This window comes from Zophobas morio, unplaced genomic scaffold (genome assembly GCF_036711695.1).
Source record: "Zophobas morio isolate AGI-343-1 ecotype UQ-CSIRO unplaced genomic scaffold, CSIRO_AGI_Zmor_V1 ptg000007l, whole genome shotgun sequence".
Classification (NCBI taxonomy): Eukaryota; Metazoa; Arthropoda; class Insecta; order Coleoptera; family Tenebrionidae; genus Zophobas; species Zophobas morio.
This window is the reverse complement of record NW_026972112.1, coordinates 9,901,349-9,920,527: the sequence shown is the minus strand read 5'-3', so window position 1 is coordinate 9,920,527 and position 19,179 is coordinate 9,901,349. Positions and strand designations below refer to the sequence as shown.

At 33.6% G+C, this 19,179-nt stretch overlaps 2 protein-coding genes and 3 non-coding genes across 6 annotated transcripts in view; 1 reads left to right on the top strand and 4 right to left on the bottom strand.

Moving 5' to 3' along the window:
- Positions 1 to 19,179, bottom strand: part of LOC135124497 (venom serine protease-like) — an 83,654-nt gene that overhangs the window by 18,687 nt on the left and 45,788 nt on the right. The gene's annotated exons all lie outside the window — the stretch shown is intronic.
- Trnat-agu (transfer RNA threonine (anticodon AGU)) lies at positions 4,455 to 4,528 on the bottom strand. The gene has a single exon. It is a non-coding gene; the product is annotated as a tRNA-Thr (tRNA).
- Positions 5,901 to 8,212, top strand: Cep89 (Centrosomal protein 89kDa). 2 transcript variants are annotated; one of them, XM_064048957.1, is made up of 7 exons: positions 5,901 to 6,010; positions 6,072 to 7,158; positions 7,204 to 7,384; positions 7,434 to 7,601; positions 7,653 to 7,884; positions 7,931 to 8,069; positions 8,128 to 8,212. In XM_064048957.1, exons 2-7 carry the CDS (start codon positions 6,141 to 6,143, stop codon positions 8,151 to 8,153), a joined length of 1,764 nt encoding a protein of 587 aa, XP_063905027.1. In that variant the 5' UTR covers positions 5,901 to 6,010; positions 6,072 to 6,140; the 3' UTR covers positions 8,154 to 8,212. The 2 variants fall into 2 exon arrangements, with proteins under 2 accessions (XP_063905027.1, XP_063905026.1); XM_064048956.1 differs by having other exon boundaries at positions 7,931 to 8,206.
- On the bottom strand, positions 10,057 to 10,128 carry Trnam-cau (transfer RNA methionine (anticodon CAU)). The gene has a single exon. It is a non-coding gene; the product is annotated as a tRNA-Met (tRNA).
- Positions 10,837 to 10,908, bottom strand: Trnam-cau (transfer RNA methionine (anticodon CAU)). The gene has a single exon. It is a non-coding gene; the product is annotated as a tRNA-Met (tRNA).

Genomic DNA, 19,179 nt, shown 5'->3' with positions numbered 1-19,179 from the left:
CCAAGTAGATAAGAAAACAACAGAAATAATAAATATTATTTGACAGAATTTCATACTTTTATGGTAATCTTGTTGCGGCCTTAAAAGATAATAAAGTATAGTCTCTTTTTCAGGACTATACTTTACAATATTTATCCGGCTGCGTTAATTTTTCTTTACATTTCTGTAGTTTATTAATATGTTAGTTAGATTTGTTTTGCCGTTTAAATAATTATTGCAGCGATATAAATATTTAAAAGGCGTAACAGAAGTTCGCTTAGGATTAATTTTAGTTATGATATGTCTAAAGTGCTGGGTGTTTTTCTTAAGTTATTATTTACATTTAATACTGCTCACTCGAGATTTTATAATAATAAATTACTGGTAGGTACCCATGATTTAGTTATAAACACTGATCCATCTTGAGAAGAAGAACTTTGCAAGTTATTACAAATTAAATTAAAATCACCGTGGAATGGAACCGGGAAGGGGTATTTTACGACTTGAACTTTGAGCATATATCCTCGAACACTACTCTCGCAGAGAAAGATGTGCAGCAACCGCACACTCCTCCTGTAAGCATTTCTTTGCCGCAAAATTACTACTAAAATTGAAACAAATGAATAGAATTCCAGCATTAAACACAATGAAACTTTAAACAAACAAACTGGTTTATACTTAAGTATTACGCAGTGATTATTTTCATAAGCTAGCTTTAAATTGTTAACATTGTTAACAATCAATTAAAAAAAAGTGTAAGTATAATAGGTGCGACGAAAGGGAATGTACTGCATCTTAAAAATTAGTGACTGAATTATTAACCAACACTTAAACTTTACATAAAGATGCTAATTAACTGTAAGATATAACGAATACCATATTTATTTTCGTAAGTTTTTCATTGGTTTATTTCAAATGGTGATTTAACGATTTCAGATCTTAGTATCTTTTTAATTTAAAAACGTGAGCTGATAAAAATACAAAATATATTGTGGTGGCCAAATTTGAATTAAAATTTCGCGTGGTGTAAATTTGTTTTATTGTTTCTAAATTCACAGTTCATGTTAGGATTTTAATCGTTAACAGGTTTTAACACAATTTGACAGTCATGAGATTGTTTAGATAAAGCACTTGTTAAGAGATTGCATGAGATTCACTTAGTCAGGACTCATTCCTTGTTTATCCAGTTATAAATAAAATTTCTGGATGCTTATATTTAAGTGTTCTTTATTCCTACTAATAGTTCATTTACGGCAATTACATTAACCTAGCGTTGTCTCACTCTGGAAAAATACCGTGAAAGGGAGGTAAAGTTTATAATATCGTGGACTGAGATACGGGGAATTAAATTTTTCTCCTTAGGCAGTTATCATCACATCATCGAGACATTTGTCTCGCAACGTGGGAAATTACATCACCGAGAAGCTTTTCTTGTGACGAGGGATGCATTTTGTGTTTATTTATCATGTTTGGGATAAGCTGGGGACAGTTCATGATACAAACTCTCACAGCTAATTGTTTTAAGTAACCAGTCAAGACCAAGGCATAATTTAACATCATGTAAATTCTTTGTTTGAATCGTTGATAAATTGTGTTATAATTTAACATCATGTAAATTCTTTGTTTCAATCCTCGGCGTGGCAAATATTAACCTCATGTAATTTTTTAAGATTTGCAATTTTTCACCTCATGCAATTTTTCTCTATCTCACAACTTTAGCCTCAGTAATTTTCTTTGTCGTATAATTTAAATTGAACTTAAATATTTTGTTGATTAATGCTTCCGTCATATGAATTGTCTGGTGATGTCCAATCTTAATCTCCGATAAGAATTCCTTGCTGTTTCAAATTTCACGAGAGTGTATGGCGAATTTAGATGTTTGCTCGTTTTGAAACTTTAACACTTGTTCAACATTTAAATGGAATTCAGGTAAATGCCACAAAAACATGTGGCAGAAGCGGAGGTTGCGGTTCCTAGTCGAGCTAGCGGGATTTATCGCACCATCTACACAAAAGACGCGGATCTTAAATAGAAGTCAGGGGAGTGGGTTGCTCGCGTGGCACGTTTCTTCGTGATAGGCATCACCGTCGTGGTGGATGAACAGCCACAATCTGGAACCCCAACTTCGCTCGTGCTACAACACCATCTATGGGTAATTTTGCTGTGCTCTAGAATGAAATTGATATACTTCGATCGCCACACTCATAGCGACTCGTGTGCTGCCATCCATTTTACATATGTCTAGGGTTTTTGTGTTTGTTCTGTTTTGCATATGTGTATATGTGTCAACTCGTGGTTGTCTCTTTCTTTCATTTTTTTTTTGTGTTTCATTTATGATAAGTGGGTAAATAAACCCTAGGAGGTTTTTGGAGCTGAGAAGCGAGTTTGCGATTCGCCCCCCATTGGGCAACCTGGTGGCATATCGCGAGTCGCTCTCGCACACAGCTTTTTTCCTCCTAGAGAGGGTGTACGATTAATAGCCCCCTCCCAAAAATTTTGTCTCTTATTTCTTGCGCTCTCAACTCGTACGCAGTGTAAAAAAACAAATACAACGTAGGTTCCATTTTGTTAGACGATCATAGCCAAGGCCAAATTTTTGAATTTTTGGATTTTTCGCGGCCTTTTGAAACTTATTCAAGTGTCAGTTTAAGGCGCAAAGTTTAGGTTATCACAATATAAATGAAAAATGTAATAAAGGAAAACGTGATCCACGTTAAAATTTAGAGATACAAGTATTAACGACACGAAAACTTTAAATGAAGATAAAACATACACCTCGTTTATTTTCATAGCGTAAGTAATAAGTTAGTTAAAAAAAAATATAACATAATTTAGATTCAACAATATTTATTAAACCAATATATCTCCAATATATTTCAAAGTTTACTTACCTCGGGTAACTCAACTATGTCACAACTCCGCTCATGCTCATACGATGGCCGTTGACGTTTTTCACTACCCAACTGCAAGCGCTTGGTTTTACAAACAGATTGAATGTAGAATATTGCGGACTCTGTATTTCTCTTGTTATAACAACTGGTTCCAACAAATTAATTTTCTTGTCGCAGATTGGCGCCATCTCTAGTAGATCTGCAGGTGAGCGCATTACAGCATAAAATAGAACGCATGTAGTTAAACAGCCAAAGACGTTATCTACCACAAAAACATTCGTCAAAAATACATGTTCATCTAAACAGATCATTAGTTTAAAACGAATCGAAGATATTTTTTGAGAATTTTTACTTCACCGTGGATTGTATTTTTCTGCATAAATACTAGATTCGGGAATAATTTGATCAGAAATTCATTTATAAATAATTTTATGAAATGACGTCATCAGTTTTCCAAAAGCCATAAATAAATACATAAATAAATCCTAACTGTGTTACTTGATAACTGAAATCAACATTAATGTTTTAGCAAATTTTGTAAGAGGTTGTTTGTATAATTAATAAAATAGACCAGAATTAGAATTTTTATAACTTCTGTAACTGTAGTATGTAAAACTGATAATTCACAACTTCGGAACCTACAGATTAAAAGAAAAACAAATTACATAGTGATATGATAAGAGTGGCCCACCCAAAAATTTTTTGTTTATTATTTGGAAAAAATATATTTTTATTTTTTTAAGATTTGGCATCAAAAAATACAAATAACCCTAAATTTTCACCCTTCTACCACGAACCCCCATTTTTTAATAACGATACTAGTAGGTATCTTTAGTTTCATCCACAGATCCGCAATAGGGTTGCAAGATGGCTGTTGAATATAATCATTGTCGTAGGATAAATTTTTATGTATAATTTATAATTTAATTTAATTATAATTTATTTACTTTACTTTAATTTAATTTTTTATTTAACTACCAAAATATTCACTAGAAATAATTTATATGGCAAAACAGCGTTTGCCGGGTCAGCTAAAATTGTACTGGTAGTTGCGTTTTGAATTTTTCAGGCGTGAACTTGTCTTAACTATTATAGTTAAGACAAGTTCACGCCTGAAAAATATAATATAGCAAACACCTTTAGTGCATATAAAAAGGTAGCCAATTTAAGTTTAAGTGCCCCACGTTCTTGTCGACAATGATAACAGGTGTTTTAATGGCAAATTCTTACTTGTGTTTACCAATGATATTTTTCTAGGTGAATTTTAAAAACAAATCAACTACATCGTTTTTAAATTTTAACAGTGGGCGAAATTACGGTTTGTATTTATACCACCTTAGATCATATAATATTATATATTATATACTTTAAATGATCTAAGAGTGCTACTGATCGCAGTAACCGACTTTGGACTCGGGCACCAGCTTTTTAAGTTATGAAAAAATACGTCGGAAGTTAGATGTATTCCATTTGAAATATTAAAAGAAATGCTTGAACTCCAGTTCAACACTAAATTGACTAGACGCACTTTTGTTGTACTTTTTTGGCAAACACATGAAACCACTATAAAAAAAAAGTGTTTCGAGGCCCCGGGGGGATTCGAACCCCCGATCTCCTGTTTACTAGACAGGCGCTTTAACCAACTAAGCCACGGCGCCTTCGATGTACGGTTCGACCGCTCCACTCAAACCAGGTCATGTACTAGTGTCGTGGACACTGTTGCACACTATTGATTTTTATCTTGAAATAATACACAAATTTAAACAAGTTAATTTCACTTGTAGAAATAACAATAATTCCTACAACAAAAAGTGATTAAATCTCCATTAAAAAGCGGTTTTCTTGATCTAATAGCTTATATTATTTCTAATGTTTATAAATATTTATGAGAAATTTAGGGCATCTAAGTTAAAGTTAATATAAATAAATTAAATAGTCTTAAATTTTGTTGACATGAAGAAGTGGAATTTAACTGTGAATAAATCGAAGATGGTTTTACTCGCAAATGTATTGTTGGTTACCTACGTATTGAGTGCATCTTTACTCCCATAAGCGAGTATTAAAAAAAAAAAAAGAACAATTTCCATGTTTCTAAACATATCGATTATTTTTCAAAATTCAGCTTTATTTTTTAACGTACCTAGTTTATAAAATATATAGTCAAATGGTCAAACGGACGGGGGTTTAATGTTTCAAAAAAGAATAGGCTATACGACAGTGACTTTTCATTTAGCAAACCATCCATTAAGTAAATAAATAAATACTAAAAAATTAACCAAGAAAATAACGACCGTTCAAATAAAAACGACGTCAAGTTGGCTTTGGTAATGTGAACGGATCATTCATTAAGCCCTAAATTTACATTTACAAAGCCAGCTTGACGTCGATTTTATTTGAACGCTCGTTACATATAAGTAATCAAACCAGCCGAAAGAGAAATTTTACAGGTAAAATATTGTATTATTAACTAACTGCTCTATTACAAAATTTTCATTCCCAGACAAACGAATATACTTTTTCTGAAGAATAATCTTGTATCCCGAATGGAAATTTATATTTAAATTAATGAAGTCTTCTAGTGAAGATGCTGGCTCATCGAATCATCGGTAACTCATTTAAAAAGAAAATTATTAGTGAAACTGCAAAAATTGTATGGTCAAACATAATAATACATCTCATATTACAAATAAAAAAATATATCTTTTTTTTTAATAATTCTGAAAAGAGCAGGTCAAAAAACATAAAGAAATCTAAGCTCCGGAAAAACGTTAGACCTAAGATATACAGTAAGAAAAAGACACTGGTGACTATCTAGCTGGACGTATTTTACCTTCTCTTGACTACGTCTAAAATCTCTAAAACAAAAATTTTTTTAACATAGAAGTTGGCCATGTAAAAAAAATACCACTACCGCCATCTATCCCTTCGCGTTCAGACTTCAAACAGTTCCCTTACTCCCTATAAGAGATAAGCGCCAATTTCCACGCCGTTACCATGGCAACCACCACTAACGACGTGTTGATAGTTTGTTTACAAATGTCCGCTAACGTGTCACTCATTCACGCATTCAGTGCCTCAAAGGTGTTATTTATTGATCTCCACACCATTGTTAAGTCGATACTCCGTAAACACAATAAAATGTAAGTCAAATATTTATACCTCCATTGAACAAATCGATTTTCGAAGTATGACTCATTGTAGATGTACGTAGAGACACCATCCTTCTGTTTCTTTTTAAAGAAGGAAGAACGAAATTTCTGATTGGTTAGAATGTCGGACGTAGCTCAGAAACCGCGCCGAAAAAAATTAGAAGTTCCTATACACAACGCGGGAGACGATGTCAAAATTGATACGAAGAAGACATACAGTGCCAACTTTCACTCTAGAAGGTACAAACACAGGGAGGAGAAATCGCCACAGGAGAACGATTTACAAAAGATCAGCAGGCGGCACCTCAGCAAGGAAAATGCGAGACTTGCTAAGGAGAACGAAGACGTCATCATCAAATTCAACGAGCTCGAGGAGCTCAGCGTGAGAAAGATCCTCAAACTCAAAGAGAAAATTTCGTCGCTGCAAAGTCTGAACGAGGAGGTCTCCAAAGAGAATAGCTACTTAAAAGAACATTCGCAGGAGCTTCTAAGCACTCTTGAAGACCTCAAAGTCCAGTTAGAAATCACCAAACACTGCCGGAGTTGCGAAGATTTTAAACGCACGATCCAGAAACTCACCGAAGATAATTCTGTTCTTCAAAACACTAAGAAAGATCTAGAGGAAGACGTGAACATGCTGAAAACCGTAGTTTACCGTTTGAACGTCCAAATGGAACGCTACCAGGAGAAGCTTCGAACGCTGAACCTCAGGGTCGTCACACCCCAACAACAAAGCTTGGAGAATATTCCGGTGGTCGATGGGCACGACCCTGGGATTTTTGAGTTACATAGGGACCATTCGCACACACCCATTTCGTGGGGGAAGGTTAATAACCACACTCTGGGGCCACTTCTGGACGCTTACCAAGACACTATCAATGAAAAAGACGAAATTATCGAAAACTATGAACGAGAAATTGGTGATTTTACCGGAAAGTTGAAACAGGTGCTAAAAGAGAACGAATTTCTTCACAAAAATTTGACAGAAGACGTCGACTGTAGTTCCAAGTTGAAAGAAGAAGTGAAGAATTTGAAACAGGAACTGAAAACTTTGAAAGAGCAGAACGACGTTTTGATCAAGAAGTGTGCTTTAAAGCAAGACAAGCTAGAAGAGGTTTTGAAGTGTTACGAATACAAAGGTAGGGTGGTTTAGGAGGGTTTTTAATTTTGACGCGGTTTTGTAGTTGAACAATTGAAGAGAGATTACTCTGTTATGCACGAACAGTACTGTAAAAGCAGAACCGAAGTAACAATTTTGAAAGAAAAGAACAAATCGCTGGAGGATGTTCACGAGGAGTTTAAAAGTGAACGCCAGGCTTACATTCCGGTGTCAGTTCACACGGCCAGCGTGAACGAGTGCAAAAAGTCCGTGAAATTAAATTTCAATTCGTCTTGTGATCTTGACACATTCTAGGTGGTACGAAGAGTTGAAATTGCAGTACGATCAAGAGAAACTAAAACTGAAAGAAAACATAGAAAGTCAAGCCAAAGCAATTGACGATTTGGAAAAGAAAATCGCGCAACACACCAAAGAAAAAGAGGAATTAGATAATACGATCAAACACTTAGAAAAGCAAATCAAGTTAGTTATTATAGTACTATAGCGTGATTTTTTGTTTGTTTGTTATTTTAGAAAAGGGGAGGCCAAATACTTAGAGCTCGACCACACCTTAAACGAAGTACAATTCGCCAAAAGCGCCTGCCGCAAACAATTAAACAAAGCTATGAACTTTGCCAAAGATTTAGTCGCAGAGCAAGAAACTCTTCTGAAGGCGTTGAACCAGAGGCAGCAGGAGAACAAAGCCGTGAAGAAAATCGGGTGTGATATAGCGACAAGGATGGACACGTTGAGGAATCAGTTGAAGGTATTGTTGTTGATTGGGGGTTGTTTTGTTTCTATTTTTTTCTTAGGATGTTCAGAGGGACGCTTGGCAGGAGTTGTCTACTGTTGAAAAGAGGATTCAGGATCAGCATGAGGAGATGGAAGCGTTGAAACAGGAACACACTGCGGAAATTGATAGGTTGCAGAAGATTATAAAGGAACAAGAGAGTAATTCGTTGCTCAAAGATCAAGCGAAGCTTCCAGTTTCACACTACCTACTTTTCAGGGAGAAACATAAGTGATTTTTATTGAGAAAAATTTTAGTACGTGTAGAAATTTTATATGGGGTATTGATTTTGCGAATAAACGCCGTTTTTATGTTCTTTGTTTCTTCTTGCTACTTATTTTTTTTGTAACTGTACAACATGAACTGTCATTTCTCACGAACATGAACTTTATAAATTAAAAAAACGCGAATACTATTCAAAATTTGTACTTGAAATTTAACTAATGTAAATATTTGAAAAATGACCTTTCCAGAAATTTCAGGTAGTGTTATAAATAGGTTTCAGATGTTACAACTAGTTACTAATTTACAACATCATTAGTCTTTATCTTCAAATAACGCACACATTTAAACAATTTAAGCAATTTTAATTGATAAATGTAACAGACATAATGATTCCAAGAAAGAAAACATGTAGCTGATTAGGCTCCTAATTAAGAGGCGGCAGTCTTTGATCTAGTTATCAATAACATTTTATATTACTGCTAATTTTGATAAATATTTATTAGAATTTTAGGACGTTTAAGTGGCAAATAACGTGAACGCAGAAGCCCGAACTCGAACAAATTAATAAAATTAAATAATTAATTGGAAAACCTTGAAACGACGAGATATGTTAATCACATGGAATTAGTGTCAGATTTATTAACTTTAAATTAATGGAATTTAATTTAAACTATTAATACACCTTTTGGTGTATTGCTGGTTCTCTATCCAACGAGTCAAATAATAAATGTTTAATAAATTTGTCACTAGTGTTAAGCTTCGGTGGTGCTTTTAGTCACAGAAATTGATTTAAAATTATGTAAACAGAACTTCCCTTGCTCCTGCACCATAAGCAATAAAACAAATTCAATTTCAAAATTTGATTGTGTGAATTTTATTTTTGTTATGGCACTTATAAGTTAATATAAAAAAGAGACTATTTAAAAGTCTCCAAGGATTTATGAAATTTTATCAAAAAGTAAACATAAGTAAGAATCCGCAAGATCTTTCCAATTTTTTTTCATAGACAAAACACAAGGAAGCCCCGAGGTTCTTTCAAACCGCAAAGTTTATAATCTTAAGAAAGACAGTCTTTATTCATTTCAGAAAAAAAATGAAAACCTGAACTATTGATTTTACGGCTTTCTTATATCTACATTGCAAAAAAATACGCTCCAACAAGAGTTTTATAAATATTTTATGGTTTGTCCGTCTAACACAATACCCAACGCTCCGCGTCTTTACTAGCCCTAACCCACGGTCCCTAACCCTTATTCTATAACTTATTCATACGTAAAACAAGGGTGGTTTCTACAGGATTTACATCACTCTGAAACAACTTTGAATCCTAAACCTACCTCTAATTCATGATGCTTTTCTCAAGAAAAACAACAAAGACAATTAAACGTGACATTACCACATTGCGAAACTAGAGAAGAACTATAAAAATGAAGGTTGTCAACGAAATACCACCCAGACTGAGCGAATCGTTTCCCAGCGGCAGTTGCTAACATTGTCCTATTTTTATTATCTGATATAACATTTAGAAGCCCCACCTTGCGCGATGATCTAAGCCTTCTGAGGTATATGTAAATTTTTGTTGTGAAACAAGAAACGAGAACTGTAATAAATAATAACACATATAAATTCAGTACGCATTTTTCGTGGCGGTCTGTAGAACTGGGACGTCACCACAAAAGGTTAATTTATTGAAAAATTCGAAAATTGCGGAACGGGAATGGCATAAATCACAGAAATGATAAACATTGAAGATTAATAGCGTTGCTACAAATTGTGCAATATTTCACGAAGGTAAAGAATGAGTTATTCACAACTATTTTTTGATAAGATAATGTCGAAGTGTCGAAGCTTATCAAGCGTGGGAAACTAGATGTAGATAGTTTTGGTTTGAGATCATTTTTATTTTTGGCAAAAAATAGGTGCTAGCAGAGCGTGGTTTCGATCCACGGACCTCTGGGTTATGGGCCCAGCACGCTTCCACTGCGCCACTCTGCTTGTTGTTGAGTGTTCCAGGCCACCATTATCCTGGCGAAGTTCGAAGGATATTTTTTATTATTTGTTTTTACAACTCATTATAACTCGTTTTGTTTTTATTTTCGAATAAACGTTTTATCTGTTCTTTTAAGACACCATTATCCTGGCGAATCTTGAAAGATATTCGGTCTCTACTCAGAAAATCCTATTATAACTTTTTATTTTTATTTTTTTTTATTTTTTAATAATCTCTGTATTTCTCAAGGACAGAAAAGAAAAATATATTTTCTTTTGTCGGTGAAATAATCTCCGAAACTACTCCACTATTTTGATATTTTACATGTAGATACCGTGGAAATTTTAGATGTATCGTAGATAGCAGAACGTTAACTAAAATTAGTCTGATCTTATTTGTGATTTGATAAAGTAACTTTAAATGTTTTAACATTTTATTACTATTATTAAGACCCACCACTGACCCGGAAATGACCGGCATTCAGGCAAGACTTCTATCATTACGGGTACTAAGACCAAGTAATGATATGCATTGATTAGATTATTATTATTATATTAAGACCCACCACTGACCCGGAAATGACCGGCATTCAGGCAAGACTTCTATCATTACGGGTACTAAGACCAAGTAATGATATGCATTGGAAAATTTTATTTTTAAATTCAGTTGCGATATTTCACATTTTGTGAAACAAAAACCAAAAAAAAAGCTTCTAGCAGAGCGTGGTTTCGATCCACGGACCTCTGGGTTATGGGCCCAGCACGCTTCCACTGCGCCACTCTGCTCTGTACAGGACGATATGAAACAGTGTGTTTTCCAGGACAAGTATTATCCTTCACGCAATTATCCTTCACAAAATGTACACTTTAAAAAAAGTTTCAATTTAATTTGTGTAATATAATTTTATTCAATAATATGACGTCATTCACTTTTTAGCGCTCAATAATTATAGCCTGCTACCCCTTTATCGAAATGGTCGATTTATGTCCACGTTTATCCTCCCAAACGCATGCGTTTCAGGGCCGTACGGAAGCAATTTTTTCATTATTTCGGTCATCAATGTGCGTTGACATAACCGGCCTACGTTCAATTAAACGCGAATCCTTCAACCTCTCAACAAACTATCAAAACATTCATACAAAAAAGATAAGAAAATAATGACTCATTCTGCCTCGATAAGTGTTTAATAATGTTTAATGATCTTTCTAAACGTTGTCATTACCATTAATAATAATAATTCCAACACACGTAACAATAACAAATGACGTTGCCACACCTTCCTGTAAACGCAGAAAAATCAGCACTTCGGTTCCTGACACGTATTAATTAATCCGAAACTGATACATTTCTTTAAAAAATCGTTACGTAAATCGCGAATTAGCATTCGCCAATATTTTACACATTCTAAATGGAGACGGTTTTTGAATAATAATGGCTCTATTTAGCATTCTTCCAAAAGGAAGCATAAAAACCTGCTTTACATAAGGATTGGGTCCGTGATTCATTTCTCGTTGTTAATGGGGTCATTCTCCGTGAAATAGACAAAAAGGTGGAAAATGATGCATCAGTTTTTAAAAGAACGCCAAGTGTTTCTAATAAATTTTATTTCGTCTTCAGGTAGCAGAATAATCGGAGCGCTTTTTGCATAAGTGGATAATGGGCGCTTGAACAGTAACAAGGACGGTTAAAGAAGAATTGCTCTAACAACTTACTGTTTTTTAGGATGATGTAGCTTAATTAAACAAAATTTGAGATACGCAAGTGGGCGTAACGTTGATCAAATAAATTATAATAATAAATAGCCCATTAAAAGCTAAAAAAAGAAGTTTGGCTATGAAGGAACGGGATGTTGTTGTCTCTGTTTTACTGCAGTCATTTATAATGCGATAGTCGAGATCTTCTTGCGGCGATTGGAGCGCCTAGGGGAGACAAGAACACATTTTTTCTATCAGATTTTTTTTTCATATTACAAACTGCACTACCAAAAGATAATCGTTTTTGTTTCAAAATTCTGGATGTTTAGGGAAAAAATAAAGATGTCTAATACGGCAGGGGACAAACAGACGCAAACGAGAGAACTGTTTTCACATTCTAGGGGTCATGAAACGTCGAGAAAATATAAAAGTGATATAACAATTTCCCGCTTTTTGAGAAATTGCTATAACAAAACACTAAAATCACCAACTCTAACTTTTCTTGTGTCCAATTATCTCCTCATGAGATAACTAGAGCTTTTCGAAATAACACTAATTGCTCTGAATTATGTTCTCTTTATTTCACTATATCGTAGGTACATTAACTTGCTCTATTGAGTACTTCTGCAAACTAGTCACCTCTCATGACTCTTTACTCTCGAAGTACTCACTTTTACATTAACTTGCTCTCCTGAGCACTTCTGCAAACTAGTCACCTCTCATGACTCTTAATTCTCGAAGTACTCACTTTTACATTAACTTGCTCCACTGAGCACTTCTGTAGAACTAGTCACCTCTCATGACTCTTAACTATCGAAGTTACTGACTTTTCTTAAACTAACTTAGAATTATAAAGACTCGCATTCTCCCTCTCAATCATACAAAGTCCCAATCATATTCAAAATATTCATTCGACAGTTGATCCTACAACCAATCTCATTTAAACTAAATCGTAACCGATATTGTTAAATCCGTTGTAGAACCGTTGTTTCCCAATTCGCTCTGGTCATAATTATGCACTAATTGTAGAAAAGTTCGTTTGTAATGATTTCATCGCTTTCAACGGTTTTAACGAACTCTTCCAAAAATATCCTAATCAAAAATATTATAACAAAAGTAACAATTGCCCGATGGACCCTTTTACTCTGGAAGTAAAAACGTCTAAACATGCAACATTTTGATGCCAATAATAAAAGACACAACAATCAAACGAGTACGCTTTTGGACTTTTAGAATTCCTTGTGAACACCTGTCATGTAGAAACTAAATAGCTTTGCATATAAATTGTTGAAGATCTGCGTTCCTAATCCCTTCTGGTCTCCCCTACCTTCTACGCAATGCCGTAATTTCAGACCTGCACCGGCTTAACAACAATTTACATTTAAATGATGAATTACTGTCCAGAAGGTCACTTTGTTTAACCACCGTCGTTTCTTTGTTAAAAAGTCATAAATAAATATGGACCGGCACAATAAAAGTGACATCAGTCAATAAAAACATGAAATCATTTTTTAAAAACGAACCAACAATCATCTTCACCCCCACTCCAAACCGTTACCAAATCCTGCACAGCCTTCAGCGACTCCTTCAGCCCACGCAGGAAACAGCAGCAACCGCAATCGCTTCCCGATTTACAAAAGAACGCTGAATATCCGCTCCAAAAAATCAAATCGATCCAATTAAACTGATCTGAAGATCGAACCCTTTCGCCGGAAGTGGAAAGTGAACGTTGGTAGTATTATTATTATGTAGATAGGCGATTAGCATACGTGCATTCTTAATTAATTATTAAAAAGTGCTGTAAGCGTTATGACCAATTAAGCCGCATTTTCAAGTGTTAAGATCGCTCTTACGTAAGGACGCACTATTAATTGATATGCTTATGTTTTAAAGATCTTGTTTTTAGTGCGAATAGAGTTTATGATCTTGAAAATTAAAATTTATTTGTTTATCATTCATTTTAATGCGTGTTTTATGATATCGTTTCTTGTGTTTGCTCGAGCACACAATCAAGACATGATGGATTGGGAGAATATAAACATTCGTTGTTGTTCAAGGATACAGGATATTGATCCTTTTCGGTTCGTTGGACGCGCCCATGGAGGTCCTTTTTGTTTTATTTGGTGTGGTTTTATTTTGGCGTTTTTGTGGAGAGCTTTGGAACTCGGTAGGGAGCTTTGATCGAAGTTGAAATGAACACTAAAACGTGATATTGCTTGCCTTATTTTTGTAATAAAGGGTGATTTTTATATATTAAATGGTAATTAAAATAAATAAAATGATCATAGTACATTACATTGTCTAAAATGTTTGATCCTAATTATGCCATTCTATGGCCAAAATAAAACTGGTAGCTTGTGTTTTCTTACAAAGGATAATAATTATTTTTGCAGATGTTCTGTTACATAGACTTCGAGAAAAATTAGTTTTTTAAGTCACATTGACAATACGCACGCTCTATAAGATTTTTTTTTGCAAAGTTTTCTATTCCTGTCTTCAGTCTTTTGAAAATTATGAATCTTACAGTACGTGATTGTTATTTTTTTTATTTCTGACGTAAATGTCACATCTGCCAGCGTGATAATCTTAGCTTTGAAATTGGTTGATTGCATGAATTCGCAGAAGAGAAATACCAACAGGATTTTAAAACCACACCCAACTCTAACTAATTTTTTGTCGCACGGTGTATTCATTCTTACTGTAAATAGTAGTGTCACGGAAATGTAATCAGACACATAAAACATTTCTGATGAAATTCGAAAAAAAGCCTTCATTACTTACTAACGACATTATGGAAGGTCAGTGCTCTTGTTGCATTCAATATAGACTTTCGTCGCGGTGCATGTTGTCAATAATTTTGATTTGCGCAGTGCATTTTCTGGTTTGAGGTAGGTAAGTAAAGCTAGGCATGTGGCACACAGTTTTCCTAACTCATTTGTAACAAGCAAGCAATTAAAATTTGAAAATTATATTGCGCTCTGATAGTGCTTATTAGATGGAAGCGATTCGACTGGATAATTTTTACACAGTGTGAAGCTTTTTCTAATAAACCTGTCGCAGTCCCGTTGTGTCGAATTAGCACTGAACTTCGCAAACTAGCATGCTTCAGCAGACAAAAGCGTGTGGGGTTTATGACACAGGACAAAAAATCCAATATCCAGAAATGTTAAATTTTGTTTTCGATAGCCTCAGTTCTGTTATTTTTTAAGGACATAAAATAAAAGCGAAGTTATTAACTTATTATATATTTTTTTGGACAAAAATAGTCAGCTAATAAATCCGTCCACTGAACTGGAGCTTCGCACCATGTTCACAGATCACTGACAACTTTGACGTCAATGACAACATACCATATATAGATTTAATTTTGAAACAATCACTCACCACTATCGCTGAAAGAGGTACTGGATATATTCTAAAAAATAATAAGGGATCCTATGCAGATGAATTAACATTGGATTAAAAACGGGTTCTAGTCGAAAATAAATTATCTCGACACATGGGATCTTTTCCTCCTGACGACAAAAATAGAAGCTCTTCGTCTTTTTGTATAACAAAATTAGTAACTCGGGAGTGAAAACACAACTTTTATGAATATGCTATTCACAAATTCTAAATGAATATCATCCTTGTATTATTCGAGTTAAAAACACACTAGATATATTCAAATCAAACCATAAACATACATGAGCCAAATCTTAGCCATAATCAGTCCTGTGCTATTCTTGATTGATGGAGATTACATGTAAAAATTATCACAAACTTGAGGCCCATATTCGCCAAGAAGTATTTGTATAGAGACTAATTTTGGAACAAAATGTTCCTTTGACATTGACGGCCTGCAACATGCCATTTAGAAAACACGACGAAAGTTCCAGTTTCTCAAATTTTGGAATGTTTTTAGCGCTAAGTTATTTGCAAAATATAATCCGTTATTTAAAAATCTGGAAAATGAAAAAAAATCGATTACGTATTTGGTCCCGAGTGTTCAAAAATAAAAGCACTGACTAAGGTCATTTAGACAGAACAAGTTTTTCAAAAAATGATAAAATTTGATTTTGAAAACTTCTGGTTATTTTATGATAACCCTTATAAGTAAAAAAATATAGATATGGATTGCTTTACATACTTCCTTAGCTTTATTAATATTGGGATTCGAACTTATACGAGGTAGAGCACAAGTCCAAACGTATTCACAGTTCCCAGTATGATATCATATCAACCATGAGTCCCACTAGATTTTGAAGTGAGATAAACCACGTGGAACATATTGCACAAAAATTTTTTTTGCAAAGTAATTGTGATACATATCAAGGCTGATTCGTAAACCACAAGTACATGGCTATTTCATAACATCAACTAGCTGTAGCAACTTCTTAAAATGATAAAGCGACGTCATCAAATTGTTAGTAGGGAGGATTAAACAAATTTTGATTAGCGTTTTATCATCTACACGATACTTCTAAAATTTGAACAATTGTATTCCAATTACTCAGAGGAAACGTACACGTCATCGTTTATCTCTGACGTGACTTTTTGAGTTTTACACCCACTGATTCCACTAAGTTGGAAGTTAGGCAACAAAATATACATTTTTTCTAATAAGACATTGGAATCAGTCTCACAATAATAAGTACTACTATGCGTGTTGCGTGTAACGGTCAAGTGTATTGAAAACAAGTTAAAAAATATACATATGTGGTTAAAAAATTGTTCTTAGAGTTTGTTCCAATGTGTAATGTTTTAAATAATGCTTCTAACAATGAATTATATTAAATGGGTAAAGATTTGAAAATTTTACTGCTATCTGTATTACGGGGGGTAAGTAGACAAGTTTACAACGGTGGGTGGTTAAGCCCTCATAAAAATTAGTGGAAGTCAATAGACGCCTGAGGCAGACTCCGCACAAGAGTTCTGGTTAAAGTATACTCACTTTTCGTTACTGTTCCAAAAATTATATTTTAAAAATTAATTATTACGTTAATCCCATAATGGGATTATACAAACGCATAATATTAATGAAAAAATTATAAGCATAAGCTAAGGAAATATTATAACAGGATCCACACGACGAATGGTTTCTTTCATGTTTTCTCGATGTTTAATGACCCCAAAAGTACGAAAAAGTAGGCGTTTCCGTCTGTCTGTCTGTCTGTCTGTCGTCTGTGTCAATTTTTATTACAGATATAATTTTTGAAACTACTGGTCCGATTTTGTCAAGTATTACACACCTATGCTAGGAATATCGTGGAGATGACACAACGCTGACCAACATTTATATAATCATCCCCACCACCAATGAGATTTCGGATTTATCAAAATTTAAGATGGTAAAAGTTATTTAAATTTCATAATATAACATACATTTACTCCTGCACTTGTTGTTTATGAATCCGTGTTAAGTTTTTGCATTAGATGGTCAGATTTTTGGCGTTTAATGATTAAAATTGTTTAACAGTTGCAATTTTACTTTGAAATTGCAAAACCAAATGCTCTGAAACTAATGTAAATCATTAATCAAAATGTATCCGTTTATCCACTATCAAAAAAAATTGATGACCTCATCCCAAAATTTTACCAAATAAATCTTATCTAAAATACACAAAATGCGATCAGCTATATTTGTGTTTTATCAGTACACTCATATTTTTTAGAATTACTTACTTATACAGTGTGATTCAAAAAATTAATGAATGAGACAATTTCTTGATCAAATCAAGAACTACTCATCCCATTTTTCTAAAAATTTGTGTATGCAGTACTGTTATCGTGATGTACGTGTCCTTACTAAAATTTTGATGACGTCAACATTTTGTTATGGAAGAACTCACTTGAAATATAGGCATAGCATGCTTTTTTACCTGCACTTTATTAACAGTCCACATTTATCTCCTTTTAACTTGCAGGGGTTATTATAAAAAAATAAATAAAATTAGAAACTTAAATTTGATAATTTTTCGAAAACTCTGTAGGTATTTGTCCTTGTGTCTTTTAGGGGCGAAGAAAGTTCTGTCGAAATACCTTTGTACCAATTTTTCTCACAATATCTGGTTTGGTGGGTTCCGCGAAAAGATCTTTTTCAAAATTATAATTAAAAATTTTTTTAAAATAACAAAGATTTTTTTTCAAGGAATACAATAGGCGAACTCTTAAGTCTTATCTTCATTTTCAGTCATTTGATTAAAAATGAAATTGCGAGGACCAAAGATATTTCAAATACTGTACCAACTATTGGACAGTTAAAAGCAAGAGGAAATAATTTTGGCTACTTCCATTCCTTGTCGATGCTTCTTGACACCTAGCATACGAAAAAATAGGTCTCGATTTCCATCTACCTGTCGTCTGCCGTCTGTCTGTCCCGATTTTTATTAGACAGAAGAAACTACTGGAAGGATTGTTGTTAAATCTTACCTATATGTACTTTAAAAATTTTGTTTAGATGGTGAAATGCTAACTAAAATTTATCTAATCATCACCACCAACAAGCGGTTATCATAGAATAAATATGTAAAATTTAACAAAACCAAATTTTATAATTTTTCGTAAAAACTAGATTTGCTCGATTGTATTTAAGGTGCTAATAACTTTAGCACTTTAAATATATTGTATCTATTTACTTACGCACTTACTGTAAGTAGTTTGTTTTTGTTAAAACGTGTTTTATAAATCAATGTTTCAGATTTATTTTAATAGACTTATTACATTTATAAATATTTACTTTCACTGTTTTAAGATACACTTAGAGGCCCGATAGAACTGTGGCCCGGAGTTATATTGTTCCACCATTATTGTGTATTACGTAGTGTGAATGGTCTAAGGCGCTGATGAAAAGAGTTATTTATTAATTTCATAAAATTTAGGAAGCCATTATTTTGGTCGTTTAAATCAGAACTTAATTCCGGCACCTTCTTGTTCTCTATAGATATTCTCCTTTTCTATCTCTTCAATATTTAAAGACCAGGTAAATCATAGTGCTCTCTCAAACCGTTGTATTCAAATTTTCACAGTTATTTAACTATTTGATAATCATTTTTTTCGAATGAAATATGTAGTTTTTGTTTACGTAGTTATATTTTAGTTATCCAGTTTATTTTATAGAGTTTTAAATTTAGTATTATCAATATTATTATTTAAATATGTAGTGACAACCACCTGGTAGTCATTTCGTTTATTGGGTTTAATTGCATTACTATTACACACAATTAGTGGAGTAGCATTTTACACCTTTGTTAAATGAGAGTGTATCGTCATTTGACGCAAGCGCACCAAAGATAACATGATAAACTATAATTTGTCACTGCCATAACAGAACAAGGAATTTATGTTTATATCTATATACCAAGTTATTTATAGTTTACTCAT

Coding starts and splice junctions, on each gene's coding strand:
- Cep89 (XM_064048956.1), top strand. CDS start 6,141: ATGTCGGACGTAGCTCAGAAACCGCGCCGAAAAAAATTAGAAGTTCCT. Junction 7,159..7,203: donor GAAGTGTTACGAATACAAAG/GTAGGGTGGTTT, acceptor GCGGTTTTGTAG/TTGAACAATTGAAGAGAGAT. Junction 7,602..7,652: donor CACTTAGAAAAGCAAATCAA/GTTAGTTATTAT, acceptor TTGTTATTTTAG/AAAAGGGGAGGCCAAATACT.